Here is an 18,905-nt window from a genome sequence, read left to right on the forward strand (position 1 = left end):
GGACCTCCCTGGAACTGTGGGAAGGCAGGCTGTCCCCCCTGCAGAGGAATAGGAAGCCTTTCCATAGAGTCTCCACACTACTTTGGTCTTTTATTGTATACCTTGGACCAGTTACAGCTTCCTGGCTAATTATACCCTCCTCCTGTATCTCACCTCTAGAGCCTTGCATCTCAGTATCATCTTCGTTCCTTTGTCTCCACATCCTCAATATGCTTTCTACCCATGTGTCTGGTGACTGGTATTTGAGCAGTACTAAAGGCCAAGCTGCTCTGTGCCATCTCACATCTGTCCTGCTTGTGTCTCTTTTCCTATCTGCACAGTTAAACCCAAAGGGAACCCATGCTGTCCCTCCTGGAATCTCTAGATGGGGTCACTTCAGCTTTGTTTTGTGGTACTTCATTACAGCTTGAGACTGAATTTGTCTCTTGTGACTTGAGTCTCACTGGAGGAGACTCACCTTGCCAGCTCTTCCCTAAAGTCAGGACTGGGCTGGCATGGGAACACTAGAGCATGTTACTGAAGGTGCCCCAAAGTTTTTGGTAGACAAAATAGCAAGAGGAATGGATCATGTTGTTTTGGAGGAGGAGAAGACTTCTGTGGATGAAAAGGGGGTTTGCAGGTTTCAGCAGCTGAGGTCTGTGGCAGGTCAGTGGCAGGCTTCCTGGCTGCCCATTCTGGTGAACACCTGGGCACTAACTCTGTCTCTTACCTTGGCAGACAGCCTTCTCTGACTTCCTCACTGGGAGCTCCAAAGACTTGGCGAAGCACGTCAGGCTGGTTGTGAGTGTGCTGGGGTGCTCTGGTCCAGGGAGGGGGTGAGCTGTGGAGGCATGAGGAGTGTCCCTTGGCACACTGAGTATGGCAGGGCTGGGGAGCGGATATGTTTCTGGGAGCATCAGCCTCCCCTGACTTGGAGAACACTCAGTGTAGGGAGCAGAGGAGGGGAGGCCATTTCTTCCTAAGTGGGTAGGATGGACCAGGCTCCCCATTACAGCAGCCTGAACACCCCTGTGTTGTCTCCAGTGTGATGGGACAGACCTGACCTCCAAGATTCAGGACCTGAAGCCCCAGTGCCTGGTCTTCCTTAACATCCCAAGGTGAGCAACCCCAGGACCTGTCTTCATATGCTGGGCTTCAAACACCTGTGCTGTAGATCCCTGCCTGGGTTTTGGATGCCGGTCCAGGCATTTCTTCCCGTCCCTTCACAGGTACTGTGCAGGCACCATGCCTTGGGGCAACCCTGGGGAGCACCATGACTTTGAGCCTCAGCGCCATGATGATGGCTGCATTGAAGTTATTGGCTTCACCATGACATCGCTGGTGAGTCAGTACTGTTGGCAGCTGTAGGTAGCAACCAGGGGAGTGACTGGTCTCATTGACCAGGTGTCAGCCAGCCCACAGCTCCACAGATCCTCTCTGGAGGAATTGTGGTACTGGCCTGTGTGACAGTGTCTGCTCTCTAAGATTCAGGTGAGGTGCTGTTATGCCCTGGTCTCTGTGAGTCCCTTCTCACTGAAATCAAACCCGAGACCCTCAGAACCTGATTCACTTGCAGCATCCAGCTCACAGTGGATGCTCCCCTCATCCACGTCTCAGTCCATGCTCTGCTCTCACTCTGGACCCTTTCACAGGCTGCCTTGCAAGTCGGTGGCCATGGGGAGCGGCTCTGTCAGTGCCGGCAGGTAGTTCTTACCACGTCCAAGGCCATTCCCATGCAGGTGGATGGAGAGCCCTGCAAGCTGGCGGCTTCCTGCATCCACATCTCCCTGCGCAACCAAGCCAACATGGTGCAGAAGACCAAGCGGCGCAACTCCATGCCCCTGCTCAATGAGTAGGTTCCTCAGATTGATCTGCTACCTCCTCTCCAAGGAAGGACAGTTGGCAGGGAAAGGGATGGGACTGATCCATGACTGGCAGAGGCATTTCAGTCCTTTCTTGGGGAGGGTCTGGGAAGGGATCAGGTCACAGAAATAAGGCCTGACCCTGATGTTGGAGAAACTCTGGTGCCAAGCTCCCCACCCCAGTCTATACAACACTGTGCTCTTGCCTGTTTTGGAGGGATGAGGGGAATAAGGAGAAAGCAGGCTGTCATTTTTTGATATCTTCCTTTTTCCTTGCCCCCTGCACACAGCCAGCAGCCAGTGCCCGAGCGGCTGCGGATCCGGGTGAGCCGAATCAGCATGCGTGACTATGAGGCACTGAACTATGACAAGGAAAAGCTCAAGGAAGCCTGTGAGTGACCAGCTGAGTGACCAGGGGGTGGGAGCTGCAGTCCCCAAGTCTGGCAAAGCCTGTAGCTAAACAGGTGTTGGTAATGGGGCATGGGCTGCTCCCTGAGTTGTGCCTGTGCCCTGTTCTGCAGCTGTGCCACTGGGGATCATCGTGGTTCCAGGAGACAGTGACCTGGAGTTGTGCCGGACCCAAATTGAGAAGCTGCAGGAGGTGAGTCTTTGCATGAAAAGTGGTTATGGCTGAATGCTGAGGATGGAGGGACTCAGGGAAAGGATTTCTAAGCCTCCTTGACCTGCATGCACCAACACACACACTCTTGCTTTGGTTCCCACTAAGAGGTCACGGTTTGTCTTCACCATGTGGTGGAGGCAGGGTCCCAAGCTGGATGGCTTTTTGCTCCGTGCTGTCTGGCAGCTTCTTTTTCAGCATTGCTCTTCTGACTGTTCTCCAAGCCCAGAGAGTGACCCTGAAAAACTACAGAGTAGTATAAAAAGCTGGCACACATCCTGTGGGGGCCTGTAAGCCTTCTACCCTCCACAGGTTCTGTGTTTTCTGGCACAGCTCTGCCCTCTCCAGGTGCCTGGGTTAGGTTTATAACCCCTCCACCTCTTTTCATTTGCAAGCACTAATTTTTGTGTCCTTGCCAATGTACTAGCACGTGTCTGTGACCCGTACACAGACTGTGTAACTCTTGCTCCTGGTGAACAATACCTTCTAAGCCCATAATGTGGCTCCTGGTGCTGCACTGCTCAATCTGATTGTTGCATAGAAGATTGAAGGGACCTTGCTTAGTCTGCTGTTAGCTGGCTCTTGTGCCTGTGGGAATCCCATCCAGCGTGTGCATAGTGTCCTGCAGGGCTGAGTTGCAGAGGTGCTTGCCTGGGCTGGCACACTGGCATCTGCCTCTTGCTGTGCCTGCTCTGCATGCCTGTCCCCTGCCTACCTTGTGCCCAGGCACTGGTGAGGACATGCAGGCAGGCACATGTCTTTCCTGCTGTGTCAGTGTGGTAGACTGATGCCCCTGCAATCTCCTGCACCTTTAAAACTGTGCAGTGTGGCTGGTGTTCCTTGGTCACCTCATGGTTTACCTCTTCTCACTCCTTGGGCAACGACTGTGCTCGGGCCTTAAAGCCATGCAGGGACCAGGCCAGACAGTGTGTAAAGCCAGATATGGCAGCACATTAAGCAACTCCAGTGGGATGGCAGAGGGACTGGGCAGCTGCCCAGACACCGGCTGTAACAGCACACCTTGCCTTTCTGCAGGATTTCCCTCCACAGCCCTCTGCTTTAGAGCGCCTGCTCTTTCAGGTGTGTATGGCCTCACTCTGTCTGCTGGGCCCATCTGTCATGTCTGCTGTGCTGGTCTCATGGGCTCGTCTTGTGACACTTCTCTACAGTCAGCTCCAGTCTGTCCCATGCTGCTCCCTGTTGCAGTGTGCTGTGCCTGTGTTGAAGTTCACCCAAGTGCCTGTGGTCCTCTATGTCTGCAGGGACCTCCCAAAGCAGAAGGAATGCTCTGAGGAGAGATGCAGAGGCCATAAGCTACATCTTTATCCTCTCTTTTATTATGCAGGAGGGAGATGGAGCCAAGCCGAAGACACTGTCATTCCAGAAGCTGTCACCCAAGTGGTGCTTCCTAGACTGTGAGTATCACCCTCCCCTAGGAGTGTTGACTGAGTCTGATGATGTGCTAGGCAAGGTCCTTTTGTCTGCCAGCTCAGTGGAGGTAAGGAGTGGAGATCCATGTGGCTGCAAAGATCCAAGGGTTATTGATGCATTAGAAACCACAGAAGCACCTAAGAATTAGGGCATTGGAATTATGGCTCCTATCCCCAAAAAAGTGGAGGAATCAGTAGCCCAGCTGAAGTGCATTGACACCAATGCATGCAGCATGGGCTACAAACAGGAGGAGCCAAAAGATATGGCACAGCAAGAAAACTGTGACATAGTTGCCATCACAGAGACATGGTGGGACAAGTCACACAACTGGGGTGCTGCAATGGATGGCTAAAAACTCTTCAGAGGGGACAGGCAAGGAAGGAGAGGCACTGGAGTAGGTATGTATGGTAGGGACTGTTTCAATTGTCTAGAGCTTAATGATGGTGACAATAGGGTTCAGTGTTTATGGGTAAGAATCAGGGGGAAGGCCAATAGGGCAGATATCCTGGTGGAAGTCTGTTATAGTCTGTTATAGACTCCCTCCAGGATAAAGAGGCAGATGAAATATTCTATAGGCAGCTGGGAGAAGTCTCAGTATCGCCAGCCTTTGTTCTTGTGGAGGACTTCAGCTTACCAGATGTTTGCTGGAAATACAACACAGCAGAGAGGAAACAGTTCTCGGAGTGTGTGGATGGCAGCTTCCTGACACAGGCAGTGAGGGAGCCAGTAGGGAAGGCATCCCACTGGACCTGCTGTTTGCAAACAGGGAAGGATTGGTGGGTGATGCTGGAAGCCGTCTTGGGCATCACAATCACAGAATGATAGGTTTTGATTCTTGGAGAAGTAAGGATGGAATGCCAGCAGAACTGCTTGGACTTCTGGAGAGAGACTTTGGCTTGTTTCAGAGACTGGTTGATGGAGTCCCTTGGGAGGCAGTCCTGAGGGGCAAAGGAGTCCAGGAAGGCTGGACGTGCTTTAAGAAGGAAATCCTAAAGGCTCAGGTCAGGCCTACGTGCTGAAAGACGAGCCAGCGAGGAAGAAGACCAGGCTGGCTGAACAGAGAGCTTTGGTGGGAGCTCAGGAGAGAAGGGAGAAGGGGCAGACAACCCAGGAGGACTATAATGATGTCATGAGGTTATGCAGGGAGAAAGTTAGAAGGACCAAAGCCCCACTAGAACTTAATTTGGCTACTGCCATAAAAGACAACAAAAAAATGCTTCTGCAAATACATCAGCAACAAAAGGAGGTCTGAGGAGAATCTTCATCCTTGACTGAGTGAAAGGGTAGAGACATAGTGTCAAAGGATAAGGCTCAAGTACTTAATGCCTTCTTTGCTTCAGTCTTTAATAGTCAGACCAATTGTTCTCAGGGTATCCATGCCCCTGAGGTGGAAGACAGACAGGGACCAGAACGAAACCCCTATAATCCAAGGGGAAATGGTTAGTGACCTGCTGTACCACTTAGACACATGCAAGTCTGTAGACTGGGTGGGATCCACCCAGAGGTACTATGGGAGATGACAGAAGTGCTCACTGAGCCACTTTTAATCAATTACCAGCAATCCTGGCTGATGAGGTGGTCCCAGTTGACTGAAAATTAGTAAGTGTGATGCCCATCTATAAAAAGAGCCAGAAGGAGGATCTGGGGAACTAGAAGCCTGTCAGCCCAACCCTGGTGCTGTGAAAAGTCATTGAGCAGATCATCCTGATCCCATCAGGCAGCACAGGCAGCACTACCAGGGGATCAGGCTCAGCCAACATGAGTTCGTGAAAGGCAGGTCCTGCTTGACCGAGCTGATCTCTTCCTGTGTCAAGGTGACCTGCTAAGTGGATGAGTGGAAACCTGTGGATGTTGTCCACCTGAACTTCAATAAAATGTTTGGCACTGTTGCCCACAGCATTCTCCTGTGGGAACTGGCTGCTCATGGCTCAGATGAGTGCAGTGTTCACTGGATAGAAAACCAGCTGGATGGCCCGGCCCAGAGCATGGTGGTGACTGCAGTTACATCCAGCTGGTGGCCGGCTCCAGTGGTGATCCCCAGGGCTCAGTGATGGGGCTGGTCCTGTTTATTATCTTTATCAATCTGGATGAGGAGATCAAGGGAGCTGGAGCTGGAGCTGGAGAAAAGGAGGCTGAGGGGAGACCTTATCTCTGTCTACAACTACCAGAAAGGAGGTTGCGTCAAGTTGTGTTGGTCTCTTCTCCCAAGTAACAAGCAAGAGGTTGAAGGGAAATGACCTCAAGTTACATCAGGGAAGATTTTTTTCCCACTTGAAAGGGTAGTCTAGTGTTGGAACAGGCTGTCCAGGGAAGTGGATGAGTCCCCATCCCTAAAGATATTTAAAAGACGTGTAGATGTGGCACTTAGGGACGTGGTTTAGTGGTGGACTTGGCTGTGTTGGTTTAATGGTTGGACTCGATGATCTTAAGGGTCTTTTCCAACCTAAGCAATTCGATGATTCTGTGATTCTATGGATTTGGGGGGTGAGAGGACACTCAGTGACAAGCCACAGGGAACCACTGAGGCTTGGGACTCACAGATGTTGGGGTCTTTGAGGCTGAGCACAGCCGTGCTTTGCCCCAGGCTGCGTGTCTGGCTGCTGACCATGAGTGGAACAAGGGGTGTCTGCAGTTCTCTTGCCCTTGGAGCTGAAGACAGCTTGGTGGCGTGTGTTTATCACTGCAGGACTTCTGGGGATGCTCTCCTGTGTCGTGCAGGCAGGGGGCCCCCCTGCTCCAGCATGCTCGGAGCCAGGCTCACCATGAGCGTCGCAGTGTTACGGGCGAGCAGGCTCTCTGCTGGGCTCCAGCTGCTGCTTCTCCCCTACCTGAAAGTAGCTTTCCCTTCTCCCTTTGCCTTCTCTGACCAAGAAGCTCCCTCTGTACCTGGAAGCTGGCTGAGTGAAATGCCCATTGGTAGCATTTCATCTCTCTGACATGCCAGCAAGCAGAGTGTAGACCACAGCAGAGCACAGCCATGGGTTGCAAAGTGGGCGTGGGAAGCCTCGTACTAGGCAGAGAGGGTGCAACTTCTCCCTTCAAGATTCCAGTCCTGCATGTGGGGTTGCTGGTGCTGCTGCTCCCAGGTGTTGCTACCAGGACTGCTTAACCAGGGCCAGTTTCCCTTCTCCTGCCAGTCTCCCAGCAGCAGGTTCTAGGCTCAGGAAAATGTGTCAGGAAAGAGACTAGAGCCTCATTCAACACGGCACAGGTTCATTCAAGTGGCTGAATTGTAGGCCTTGAACAGTAGCTCCCTAGATATCCAGGATAAACGTGGCTCTTTCACTCCTCTCATCTGCTCTGGCACATCCCCACTCTATTTGCAGAAAGACTTCCTTGGGTCTGCAAGGATCCCACTGCAGCAACCTCTCCTGGACTGGCACCAGCAGCCCATCAGGACATTGTGGAAATGTTGCCCTGCATGGGAATCCAGCTGTTCTGGCACTGTGCTCTTACCTGTCCTGCTCTCCCTTGGTGATGCCCTAAGTCCATAACCCTTCCCTGCTCCCCTAGGGGTGGTGGCTGTCTGTGTCTGGCTCCAGCATAGCCACTTGCTCTGTTGGAGCTTCTCTCTCTCTGTGGTGATCTCTTCTCTAAGGAAGAGGGATAAGCAGAAGGATGCACTCTGACAGGCTGGATTTTAGCTCCTGCCATCCTAGGAGACAGGGGCTTGGACCTACAGCTGGTGGTGGCATGCTCCGTTGTGCCTGGCAGTCACATGCTCTGAGTGGCCTCATGGAGGTCCTTAGTCAAGAGGAGGCTGAGCTCTTTCTTCTCCCAGCCCCCTGTAGTGCCCCCATTTCTGAGCACTGTTCAACAAGGTGCACCATGTTAATCACAGGAATTCCTCACCTGGTATGAATGAATGCTGAGATGTGCACTGGATAGCCCTGAGCTTCATCTGCTCAGGATAATGCTGGAGCACCTGAAAACCCCCAGAAAGGCCATGGCATTAGCTAGATGTGTTCTTGCCTTACCTGTGGCTCCCTGCCAGGAGTCATTGAGGAGGAGTTAACAAGCAAAGGCATGTTTCACAGGGCCATGGTGGTCTGTAGGCCCAAGGGGCTGCCTCTAGGGTGGAGGCACCAGCAGAATCACAAAAGGAAGTTGTTTGCGCTGAGTCAGGGGCTGTTGTTGGCTTTGCTGTACCCTCTGTGCAAGCCACGAAGTGGCTGGATAGCTCACTGTCACTCGTGGTGGGAAGAGGCTGTCTCCCTTTCTCACACCAGGAATCACCCCATCTTGTTCTGTTCCTGTCTTACAGCAACCACGGCCGATCGGTTCTACAGGATAGACCGCGCACAGGTGAGTATAGCCTTGGGGCCACACAGGTCTCATACCACTGCCCTGCCCTTTGGCATCCCCTAAAGGGATGGCATGATGAGCCTGCGCCAGGACCAGGCTTAGCACCTCCAGGATTCTGGAGAAAAGTGAAGAAGCCTGGGTGGTAGCACAGAACCCTGGGTTGAAAGCTGCCTGCAGGGCCCTCCAGTGCAGCGGGTAAGGAATAGCAAACATAGCAAGACTGGCCAGGGGACCTGCCAGCTGGGGTCATCTTCACCAGTATTAGATACTTTCCCCAATGATTTGGGGAGGAAGACATGGAGATAAGGTTTACAAGGTTGCTAAGGTGGCAGGAGATAGGAAGCCTGAAAAGAAGAAGGAGAGATGCAAAGGCTCCCAGGCACAAGACTGTTCAAGCCACCATTGCTCTGCTGAGCAAATGGGTGGGCTACAAACCCACCCATTGGGATATGAGGGGATGGAGTTTTGCAGAAGTAGGTCTTGCTTCTAAGTATGTCCTTACTTGTGTCTTTCAGGAGCACCTCAACTATGTGACAGAGATCTCTCAGGATGAGCTCTATGTGCTGGACCCAGAGCTAGTGGTCACTCAGACCGTGAGCACTTCTCCTGCCATGCCCGACCTCGTGGACTCATCTGCCACACCCCCTGGGCACCATTTTGCATTCCCCTCCTCTTCCTCCTCTCCACCCTCCTCTCCTGCCCTCAGGTGAGTCTGGAGTGGGGGTGCTGGGTCTCAGGAAGAATGGGCAGTGATGGGAGAGATAGGATTGGCTTCACAGCATTGATCCCTGGGCCAGATTACAGGGGAGCTCCCTGGAAGTAAGCAGGAATTCAGTGTTGAGTTAGACCAAGGGATGAGATGCCATCCTCTTTTCCTTGTTCCTCTGCCAGCACTGCCCTAAGCAGTGGGGCATCAGCAGGTGGCTCAGCCATGGGGTCAAGCTCCAGCACCTGGCCCACGTGGCAAAGGGCATGGGTGTCTTTCAGCCCAACTAAGGGCAGTGTTGAGTATGGATGAGCAATGGTGCTAGGAGCAGCAGTAGAAATGGGAGTGGGAATGGGGAAGAATGCAGATCAGGCAAGGAGGAGTGCCACAGGAATGTTTCTCCATCCCTCTAATGGTGGCATGCCCATTAGGGCCATCTGCTGCCAGGACTGGCAGGGTTAGTTACACCTTTTCTTCTTCCCTTCCAGCACTGAGCCAGAGCGCTGCCTCCCACATAAAGGTGAGTCGAGTCCTACCCCTGGTCATACCCCCTCTCAGGCTGCACTGTTTTGTTTTCCTGCCATGGTTTTTTTTGGCCTATCCTTTAACTGGTGAGCGGGCAGGAGCCCTGTTGCTCCATGTGTCCTGAAACATGGAGCCCTGAGGGCGGGTGACCCAGAGGTGAGCACAAGAGACCTGACAGTGATTTGTGGAGTGGCCCAGCCAGGTGCCTTCCTGGCTCCACCGTGCGGGAAATCATGTGGCAAGGGGTTAATCCCCCACCTGCAGAGCTGAGCGCTGTGGACTGGGTTGAGAGGCTGTCTCTGCCTCTCCCTGGGGAGGTGGGAACACTAGATCAGGGGCCTCACCAAGCTGAACAAATGGAAGGAGTTTCCTGAAGCTTGATCGGAGCCTGGAAGTGTGAGTGAGTCATTGGTGAGAGGCGTCTTGGCCGCTGGCTGATGCCCAGGAGACCTGCTCCCCACTTCCATCACAAGTTACCCTGCCCAAGGGCAGAGACTACTCCCCCTGTACATGCGCCTCCCTGGGGCTGAGGTCTGGCTTCACCCCTAGCTACACAGTGTCTCCTTCTTTCTCCTGGCTTGTTCCTTACATTCCTGAAGGTGGAGGAGCCATGTAAATGCAGTCTGACCAAGGGGTCTGGCCTGGAGGAGCTTGTGCTCCTGCTCCACACCTCTGGTGCCCAACTCTTGTTTCCAGGATTAGATAAGCAGTGTTACAGATTGACTTTTCTGACCCTGACACATCTCTCTTTGCAGATGACCTTCTGATAGAAGCTGCCAAGAGCGGCAACTTCAGCAAGGTAGGTGCTCGAGCAGCCAAGGCAGGCTTGTGGGCTGGTGTGCCCCTTGGGCTAAGGGAAGCCCTGCCGGCCATGCTCCCCAGTTGCCCTGGAGCAACTCCTGTCAAGGGCCTTCCTTCAGGAGTGGTGGCTGGAAACCAGGCAGGCTTCTGGCAAGAAGCCCTGGTTCCTCTCCTGGGGCACACGAAGGGAAGGGACTTGGTAGCATGGCTGAGCTGGACAAAGCTCTCCACCAGCCCCAAGTATCCACACAACCTGTCAGGCACTTCAGGCACATAATGCTGGGGCTTGGGGCTTGGAGCTGGGAAATGCAACTCATCCTGAGCAATCTGACAATCCTGTAGTTCCAAGAGCTGCACCAAGCTGGAAGAGACCTGATGGTGCGAGACTCCTCGGGCCAGACTGTCCTCCACCATGCTGTCAAATCAGGAAGCAAGGACATCGTCAAATACATCATTGAGAATGGTGAGCTGGAGCTTAGCAAAGGAGCCTGGCAGCCAAAAAAGATCCCTCTGCTCGGACGGAGTGCTCCTGGGCTTAGATCCCTTCCTTCTGGGTTTGCTACATCATCCTTCTGGTGTATGGGTTTTTCCTGGCATCTGTCTGCCAGTACTGGGGTGCCCTCATGGCTGTTGCTGCATCCTGGCAGGGACCAGCATGTCTCTGGGAAACATTTCTCAGTGTCCTGCTTCTGCCTTCAGGGCAGCTGACCTGTTGTTTTTGGCAGTTCCCACTTAAATACAGACCTCTTTATTTTTATTTAGATATTTCTCTGTAGCAAGTCCACAATCAATTCTTCTTTCCTGGGATCAGCTGGGCTTAGATGCCATTGCTGACCTGAGTTCTTTGGAGCCAGGACTTGTGCAGGCAGCATGAAAATAGCAGCCCCTGTGGAATGATGCAGACTGTGACCATGGAGCAGACAGGTCTGTCTCTGCCCTGGAGCTGGGTCTCACTCACCTGCACTCTTTCTTTCCACAGCTCCTTCAGAAATCCTTGATGCCACAGAGGAGGAGAAGTAAGTTGCTGCCTGACTTGCATTACCTGTTGGCCAGACCCTCTGCAAAGTGACCAGTCACAGGGACACTTCAGTTGCCCTTGCTATAATTGCCAGCCATGATTCCCAGTCCATTTTGGACAGACTGCCCCTGAGTAGCATCCCCTCCTCTGCCAGGGCAGCCTGGACAAACACACAACTCGCCATCAGCTCCTGCTGCTGCTGCTGAATTGCTGTCCCTCGCTGCCACCTGCATGTGCTGCTTGTCCCTGTTCAGGGGGACATCTCACATCTCCCGCTTTCTCCTCCTCAGCGGTGAAACCAGCTTGCACCAGGCTGCAGCCTTACGCCAGCGCACTATCTGCCACTACATCGTGGAGGCCGGGGCTTCGCTTATGAAGACAGACCTGCAGGTGACAGTGGGAGCAGTGGCAGTGGGGCTTTCTGGGGTGACCAGAGGGCTGGCAAGGAGCAGAGCCAGCTGGAGAGCAGAGCAGGAGTGTTTTGGGTGAGGGTGCTTGCCAGTCAGAGAGGAGCTGACATGGAGCACCCCTGCTTGCCCAGTAGAGCCCAGCTGCAGAGGGGTTAAATCCCTCTTCTCCTGGTGCTTCTCTCCCTGTTGTTTTATTAAATTAGAGGCAAGGGGCTGGAATGTCTCATCCCTGTCTCCCCCTTCCCACTCTCAGGGGTCAGAGCAAGGACATTCTCCTTGAAAGTTCCCTCCCAGCTGCAGGACTCCCCCCACTCTCCCCCACAGGCGGTCATGATGGGGGATCTGGGAGCTCCTCTTGGCGGGTGAAGCTGGCCTGCGGGGAGCAGGAGCAGGCAGTGGCAGCACATTCCCTCACATGCCGAGTTAATTGAGCTGTGCCTTAGTGTCAGGGAATTGTGCCAGCCCTGGCAGAGGAGCTGCAAAAGGGGAGGGCTTGGGGCCATATTTTGATACAGGAGGTTCCTGGGGCTGGCATATGGCACAGAGGATGTGGTCAGGTCTGTCTGGTGGAGGCTTGTAGTGATGGGCTGTAGCAGAGGTGATGTAGAACAAGCCAAGAAGGTGCAATCTGTGGGTCTGGGACGCTGGTTAGGCGCCCATTTGATGGGTGCTGGTGCTGGTGGAGCTTGGGGTTCAATTTAGACAACGCACATCCCTGTTTGCCAGCTGTACAGATAATTTCTGGCTCCCCATCTCTCTTCCTTGTTCCTGTCTAAGGCTTAGGTCTTGCACAGTGCCCAGAGTGGGACTGGCCTGATTGGAGACTCAGCTGGCAGAGGCAAGAGGAGAGGGCAGTTCAAGAGGCATGGCCCCTCTCTGTCCCCAGCCCCCTCATTTGCCTGAAGGAGGGGAACAGCCCCCAGCCTCCCAGCACAAAAGGGAGCCTTGCTCAGGCATGTGCCCCCCCAGGGAATGGGTTTGCACGTGCCTGTGCAAATGCATGTCAGGTTTGTGGCTGCCTGGGGACCCCTCTGTGCTGCTGCACTGACCTTTCATGGGCTCCGGGTCACAGCCTGCCTGCACAGGCAGGATCCACCTCATTAGGAGCCCCAGCGGCAGACCTGTAGCACGAGTTTGAAGCAGACTGATCCCACTCCCTGCAGAGGTGAGGGAGGCTGAGCCTTATCAGTTGTCATGCCTCAGCCCAGCCAGGCAGGGAGGCCCTGGCAGCTCCGGTTTCAGGCTGCAGGCAGGCAGTGATGCAGAGGGGCTTCTGCAGGGGAACAGGAAAGAAGCTCAATTCCTCCTCTGTTAAATGAGTGATTGCATTCAGGGGATGTGGGGAGGAGGCCCTCAAGGAGACCCAGCACCAAAGCACAGAGTGGTCTCCATCCCCTGATGGTGTGGCTGCTGGGGGGTGTGTGCAGGATCATGGGGTGTGTCCAGTCTTGGGATGCACATGCCAGGGAGATTTCTTGGTGCATGATACCTCTCTGCAGCCACACACGGGTGGGCTTTTGTGCACAGCCACATCCAGGCCCAGCGGAGGGCTCTGCATGTCTGACCATTGTTCCTGATGGAGAAATACGGCTGCGGGCTGCTCTGGAGGCCCCGGCACGCTACTGCAGCTGCCTGTGCCCTGCTGTGCACCAGGGGATGAGCTGGACAGGACGGGTATCCCTTCCAGGGCTGGTTTTCAATGGCAGCGGCAGAGCGCCAGGTTTTTGTGGCCTTTCTCAGTGGCACAGCAGAGCCTGGGCACTTGGAGAGGAGGAGCAAGGAGCAGGGGGAGGGAAGGGGGAGAGGAGACAGAGCTGGGAGCTGTTAACAGATTTGCTTTTTATGGAGTGCAGGAGTTCATTAGTGGACACAATCCAGATGGCTGCAATAAGCTGGTGAAATGTGATCCTCCTCCGGGAGCTGGAGCGCTAGCCAGGCTGTGAGGGAAGGGGGGTTGGTATTCCAGGGCATTCCCCAGACATACCCCTCATTCCACACCCTTTCCCGCCTGCACAGGGAAAGAGCAGCACAGGGGAAGAGCAGGTCATGGGGACCACCCTTTGTCTCCTCTTGGGTAACTTGGGTAACTCCCAGGGTCAGTGGTGTCCTAGCCCATGCCTAGAGCTGATGGCCCTTCAGGGGACAGCTTCCAGGCCTGCAGTAGTCAGGCTCCTCAGGAGCACGCTTTCATCCCGTGGTGAACACATGGGCTGCTACCTGCCTTGGAGTTTGGCTGCAGGCTCTGCTGGACCCAGCCCCATGGGGGAATGGGGATGCCTTTGGGTGCCAAAGCAGCATTCAGGCAGTGCTTGGCACTCTTGACTCCTTGCCTCCCCTGTGCAGGGAGACACCCCGAAGCACCGTGCTGAGAAAGCCAATGACCCCGACTTAGCTGCCTACCTCGAGAACCGACAGCACTACCAGATGATCCAGCGGGAGGACCAGGAGACAGCTGTGTAGTGCTTGGCGTGCCTTAGCCCAAGCCAGCTCATGCAGGATGAGAAGAGGACAATGCCAACTGGCAGAGCTGTATCTGGCCCAACCCTCCCCAGATGTCAACCTGGTCCCTGGAGATGGATACAGCAGAGCTCTGCCCCAGGCTGGGCTGGGACTCTGTTTATGAGGACAATGGGTATTTCAGACTTGAAGCCTGATTCTTTGTGTGTCCACCCCTTCACCTCTCATTCACCACATTCCCTGCTCTAGATGGGCTCTATCCCCCAGCCATGTTGGGGTGGGCCAGGCTGAAGCCCCCAGTCACCCTGGTTCATGGGAGCAATGCCAGTGCCCCCTCCACAGGCTCCTACCTATGATCCTTGTGGGACACCATTGCTCAGCCCCTCTCTCCGCTGGCAGTGCTTGGCTAGGTCTGTGTCCTGTTCCTCCTCTCCTGTCTGGCACAGCTATGGGAGGCACAGGCTGCATGGACAGACAGCAGAGGCCGTGAGTCTCAGACTTTGCCCCAAAGGAAGCACCACAACTTACTGGCCCTGCCTTCTCCCTCCTGGGGCTGCACCAGGTCTCTGTGTTGCTCTACCCAGAGCCTTCTGCAGCAGGAGGGAAGTCACTGGTGCACCCAGCCTTTCCTTGGAGCATCTGGGACTGGTGCAACTGGAAGTAGGGCAGCAGGTGCCCTCCTGATTGGCCTTTAGTGCTCAGTCAGCAGTCTGACTCGGGGCTGGGATGGCATGGAGGAAGGCTACCAAGCCCTCCCACCATGCTTCCCTCCACAGGGCTGGGTGGGACTGTTTGCACACCCACTCTGCTGGGCATCTCTTTGTGAGCCCACTGCAGGATGGTGGAGAGCTGCACTCATCTGTGAGTGGCAGTGGCAGTGGCAGCGGTGAAGCTGGTTATATTTCCCAAATGCTGACTTGGATTCAGCTGCCCTCCCTGCTTCAGTTTCTCCCTCAATGGTAGACTTTGCATGGGGCTGGATGGGCAGTGCTGGGGTCAGTGCTGCTCTCAGGGATCCCCCATCCAGGTTGGGATGCCCCCCCAACCTGGCAACATGCATCCTTTTAGTCTGACTCCTGCTATTCCCCAAACTGGGCACAATGCTTTGCAGGGAAAGCTTGAGAGTTCACCCAGCCAAGACACAACCCACCTGGGCAGACCACCAGCTCACCCTCTCCAGTTTTAGCAGAAAGAGGGATTTGGATTCACAGGAACCATCAGGGCTCCTAGCCCTGAGTCATGCCTGCAATGGATGGAATTTCACCTACCACCTGCCATGGTGCCTGAGCCACCACAACCCATCTCCCCTGTGGATGCCGTGAGTGCTTGATGCAGAGGCCTTCAGCAAGGCTTTTGCAGAACTGAGTCTCTGAGACCAGGAGGTGCCTACAGAGGAGGAAAGCTGATGGCTCTGAGCCTAGCAGACCTGCTTGGCACTTTTGGTTGGGCAGTGGCTGTGAAGGGGGTTGCTGTTCACAGCTTGGCTCCAGGAGAGGATGCTGCTGCCGCCGTGTGTGGTCTGTGCAGTCCCTCTGCACTCATACCCAGCTGGGCCCATTGGTAGTGCTGGGTGGCACCATTTGAATCCCTCCTACTCCCAAGAAAAGGGTATGAGGATACTCTAGGAAACCAGAATACCCTTCAGACTCTTTGGACAGGAGCAGGGTTCCCTTGAAGGATGGGGGTCGCTGTACTGGGGAGGCGCAGGGCTGTGCAGGGTGCCCAGGGGCCAGTGGCAGTATTGGCAATTACTCATGATAGCGTCCTAATGCATTGAGAGCTGGGACATTCCAGCAGTGCCTGGAGTTCTCATTAGCACTGCTGCCAGGCCACTGACAGACAAGGCACTGTCATCTCAGAGGTCCACGCCACTGCTGCTCCAGACAGGATGCCCAACTTGGCCCAGAGGCATTTAGAGCCTCAGTTTCCCCCTATCTCCCTTACAGTGTTTGTACAGGTAGTTGAGAGATACACTGTTCCCCTCCCTGCCTGGCCCCTCCATGCACGCGTGAGCTGAGTTGCTGTGCAATTCCAAGCCTGCTTATATTTTGGTGAAGAAGGAGGGGGTGTTGGTCACCCTGCCCCCTGAGGGCAGGGGTTCTGTGCAATACCTGGGTCTGTGTTTCTTAGACGCTGTTGTAGGATTGTATTTTTGTAACTATGTGAGGGTGCTGGCTCTAGCAGGCCCAGGGCCTGGCACGAGCCTGTGTTCCCATTGCTTTTCAACTTTGACTGTTTGGATGTTGTTGTTTCTTGCCATTGAAATAAAGAGATTGATGTTTTAGTTCCTGTCTCCTGCTGCATCCGCAAGATTGCAGCGGGTACTGCACAACAGATGCCGTGTCGCACAAGCAAGGTTGGAACCCAAGGCATCTGCCTCCATCCAAATTTGGGGGTACTTCTAGGAGTTCCCTGCTGGCCCACGTCCTTGTTCTCTTCCCAGCACAGCATCCTTCTGGGACTGTTGCTAGATATGGGGTCCTTGTCCTGTGTTATACCTCAGTGCTCAGTGTAATGTCAGAAAGGGAGAAAGTGCACTGCCTTCCCAAGTGATCCAGAAGGCCTTGGAAGTGTGAGTCAGGAGCTGGCAGCCTGCTATTCCTCCTTGGGGCAAAGGCACCAGCCCCAGCAGCTGCCACAGCTGTCAGTGGGTACTACAGCAGCATCCAGCCTCCAGTTTCAAAATGTTTGTTGGCCTTTTTTTGTGGTGAGCTGTCCCCAGCCATGCTGCTCTGCAGGAGATGAGCCTGGCGGGGGCTCTTCCTATTCATTCCCAGCTCCAGCAGGGAGTCTTGGGCTTCTGCTTCTTGAGCACTGAGGGCAGGGATTATCTCTCCTGCTCTGGTGGAAGGACTGCTCTCTGATTACAAAAGCAAGGATTAGGGACACTTCTGCTTCCAGCCTCAGACTCGTAAGCATGACTGTGGCCAACACACTTCTCTCCTGTGGAGTTTCCTTAGAAAAAGGAGGTAATGGCAGTGGCTGAGGGCATGCCGGTGATGGAGGTGCTGGGTGATGAGGAGCTATATGCATACCTTAAACTCAGATTTCTGAGGGCAGTTTGACTGCACTCCTGCCAGCCCCTCTCTGCCCGGAGAAGCAGCCTCCTTCCCTGCCTGCATTGTCTCTTCCACTGCCATTGTGCCTCTCTTTCATGGTCTTCAACCTTCAGTTCCTGCCCAGAGCTAACAGTGAGGATCTGTAGCAGGTGTAAGGCACACCAACTTGTCCCGGCCTCCCCAGGGACCAGGTGTACGTGCAGCTGGGAGGAGGGGACCCTCTCTACTTCAGTGCCCAGACCCCGGCATGCTGGGACTTGCCCCACATCTCGGCAGGGAGGGCTGTCAGTAACCATGGTAATAAGAGTCTTCCAGCTGCCCCAGTGTCAAATATACAGTGAGGAAGAGAAGCAGTCCCACTATGTGATCACTCTGATGAGGAGTGTTGGGAAAGGGGCAGTGTACCTTTGGGGCAAAGTCCTACCCTTCTCTCCAAAGGGTGTTGGCATCCCCTCTTTCTCCTTTTCAGTTAGGTGCTGGAGGTTTGGAGGTCTGTCTGCCCTCCTGTGGGATGGAAGCACACCTGGGGGTGTAGGCACCAGGTGCACGTGTGCAGGCTGGAGAAAGCCATGCAAATTCAGCCCCAGCTTAGCGGAGCTGGGGTGACAGCAGTGTGGCCCTGTTAATGATTACCTGCCACACACCTCAACAAGGAAAAGGTCGTTCCTCTCCCATGCATGGCTGTGTTCCTGGACTGGCACTGCCACAACATCCAGTACCAGTTTCCCAAGGACCAGGCTTTGACCAGAGATGGAAAATGCAGAGCCGACATGCCATGAATTAGCTTGTGACATTTTTAGAGGTAAAAAGCTCGAGTTAACCAATTGCAGGGAAATGCATCTGGGTTGGTCACACTCCCTCTTTTTCCTCCTTTCTTTGGTATGAGGCCCCTTTCTGCAAACACAGCCTTCTGCTGCTTGTTTGAGCTGGGGAAGGAGCCATTTCCCCCACGTCCCTCAGAAAGAGTCCATAGGGACCAAGCAGCCACTGCTGAGAGTGATGTGCACCAATGCATCTCTGCTTTCTCACACAGCCAGGACTTGTCTCCTGATCTCCTGGAAGGAATGAAAATTTGCACAGGGCTTTGCCATACCTTATGCTGCTGTGCCCTGGGGACTCCAGCGAGATCTTCAGCTCGTGGCCTGAAATAGCTGAAGAGAAGCAGCGGTGCTCGCTCCACATGTAGTTCTTTAACAGTTCTACAGTCCCTGGTTTGCTCATCACAGTCCCATACTTCAGACATGCAAACCTGATGCACACCTAGATCCTTTTTTACATTGAAGTTTGTCTCAGCAGCTTTCTTCAGCTTTAGGGCAAAGGCCCAGCAATGGGGGGAGGCTATTGGCTTTGCCACCTGCCCAGCTATCAGGATCCATTTCTGCATCCTGGACTCAAATGTACAGCCTGGCATCTCCAGATCCCTTACCACACAGCAGTACCTGTTGCTATGTGTGCAGCAGAAAGGGGAGGTGACCTGTTCCCACATTTGCCAGCTCTCCTCAAAACCTCTGCAGATGTTCAGGAAACTGCTGGCAGAGTGGGAATTAAATGTGGCAATCTCTTGGAAAGTGATTCCTGGCTTTGAAGCAGCTCATAAAAAACAGCCACCCCTCTGCCCTGCCCTGCAACCCCACCTGTGGCAGCCTCTGCTCTCAGCAGACTTCTTCCAGGGTAAGAGGTGGAAAAACGGCTCCATTCCCCACCACAGCCCCATTTTTCTGGCATGACACTCT

The 18,905-nt window shown here is 54.2% G+C and overlaps 1 protein-coding gene across 6 annotated transcripts in view; it reads left to right on the top strand.

The window, feature by feature from the left end:
• DGKZ (diacylglycerol kinase zeta) overlaps positions 1-16,397 on the top strand; it is a 55,027-nt gene extending 38,630 nt beyond the window's left edge. For 3 of the 6 annotated variants that reach the window (XM_032113584.1, XM_032113585.1, XM_032113580.1), the window contains exons 17-32: positions 718-780; positions 1,024-1,097; positions 1,209-1,320; positions 1,632-1,831; positions 2,132-2,232; positions 2,363-2,442; positions 3,496-3,540; positions 3,806-3,875; positions 8,156-8,196; positions 8,712-8,902; positions 9,391-9,422; positions 10,183-10,226; positions 10,571-10,691; positions 11,208-11,244; positions 11,537-11,636; positions 14,000-16,397. In XM_032113584.1, the coding sequence (XP_031969475.1) occupies positions 718-780; positions 1,024-1,097; positions 1,209-1,320; positions 1,632-1,831; positions 2,132-2,232; positions 2,363-2,442; positions 3,496-3,540; positions 3,806-3,875; positions 8,156-8,196; positions 8,712-8,902; positions 9,391-9,422; positions 10,183-10,226; positions 10,571-10,691; positions 11,208-11,244; positions 11,537-11,636; positions 14,000-14,116 (1,428 nt within the window). In that variant the 3' untranslated portion in view covers positions 14,117-16,397. The remainder of the gene's footprint in view (positions 1-717; positions 781-1,023; positions 1,098-1,208; positions 1,321-1,631; positions 1,832-2,131; positions 2,233-2,362; positions 2,443-3,495; positions 3,541-3,805; positions 3,876-8,155; positions 8,197-8,711; positions 8,903-9,390; positions 9,423-10,182; positions 10,227-10,570; positions 10,692-11,207; positions 11,245-11,536; positions 11,637-13,999) is intronic. The other 3 variants (XM_032113582.1, XM_032113583.1, XM_032113581.1) reach the window with 1 other exon arrangement.
• The last annotated feature ends 2,508 nt before the right edge of the window (positions 16,398-18,905 follow it).

This window comes from Corvus moneduloides, chromosome 6 (genome assembly GCF_009650955.1).
Source record: "Corvus moneduloides isolate bCorMon1 chromosome 6, bCorMon1.pri, whole genome shotgun sequence".
Taxonomy (NCBI): Eukaryota; Metazoa; Chordata; class Aves; order Passeriformes; family Corvidae; genus Corvus; species Corvus moneduloides.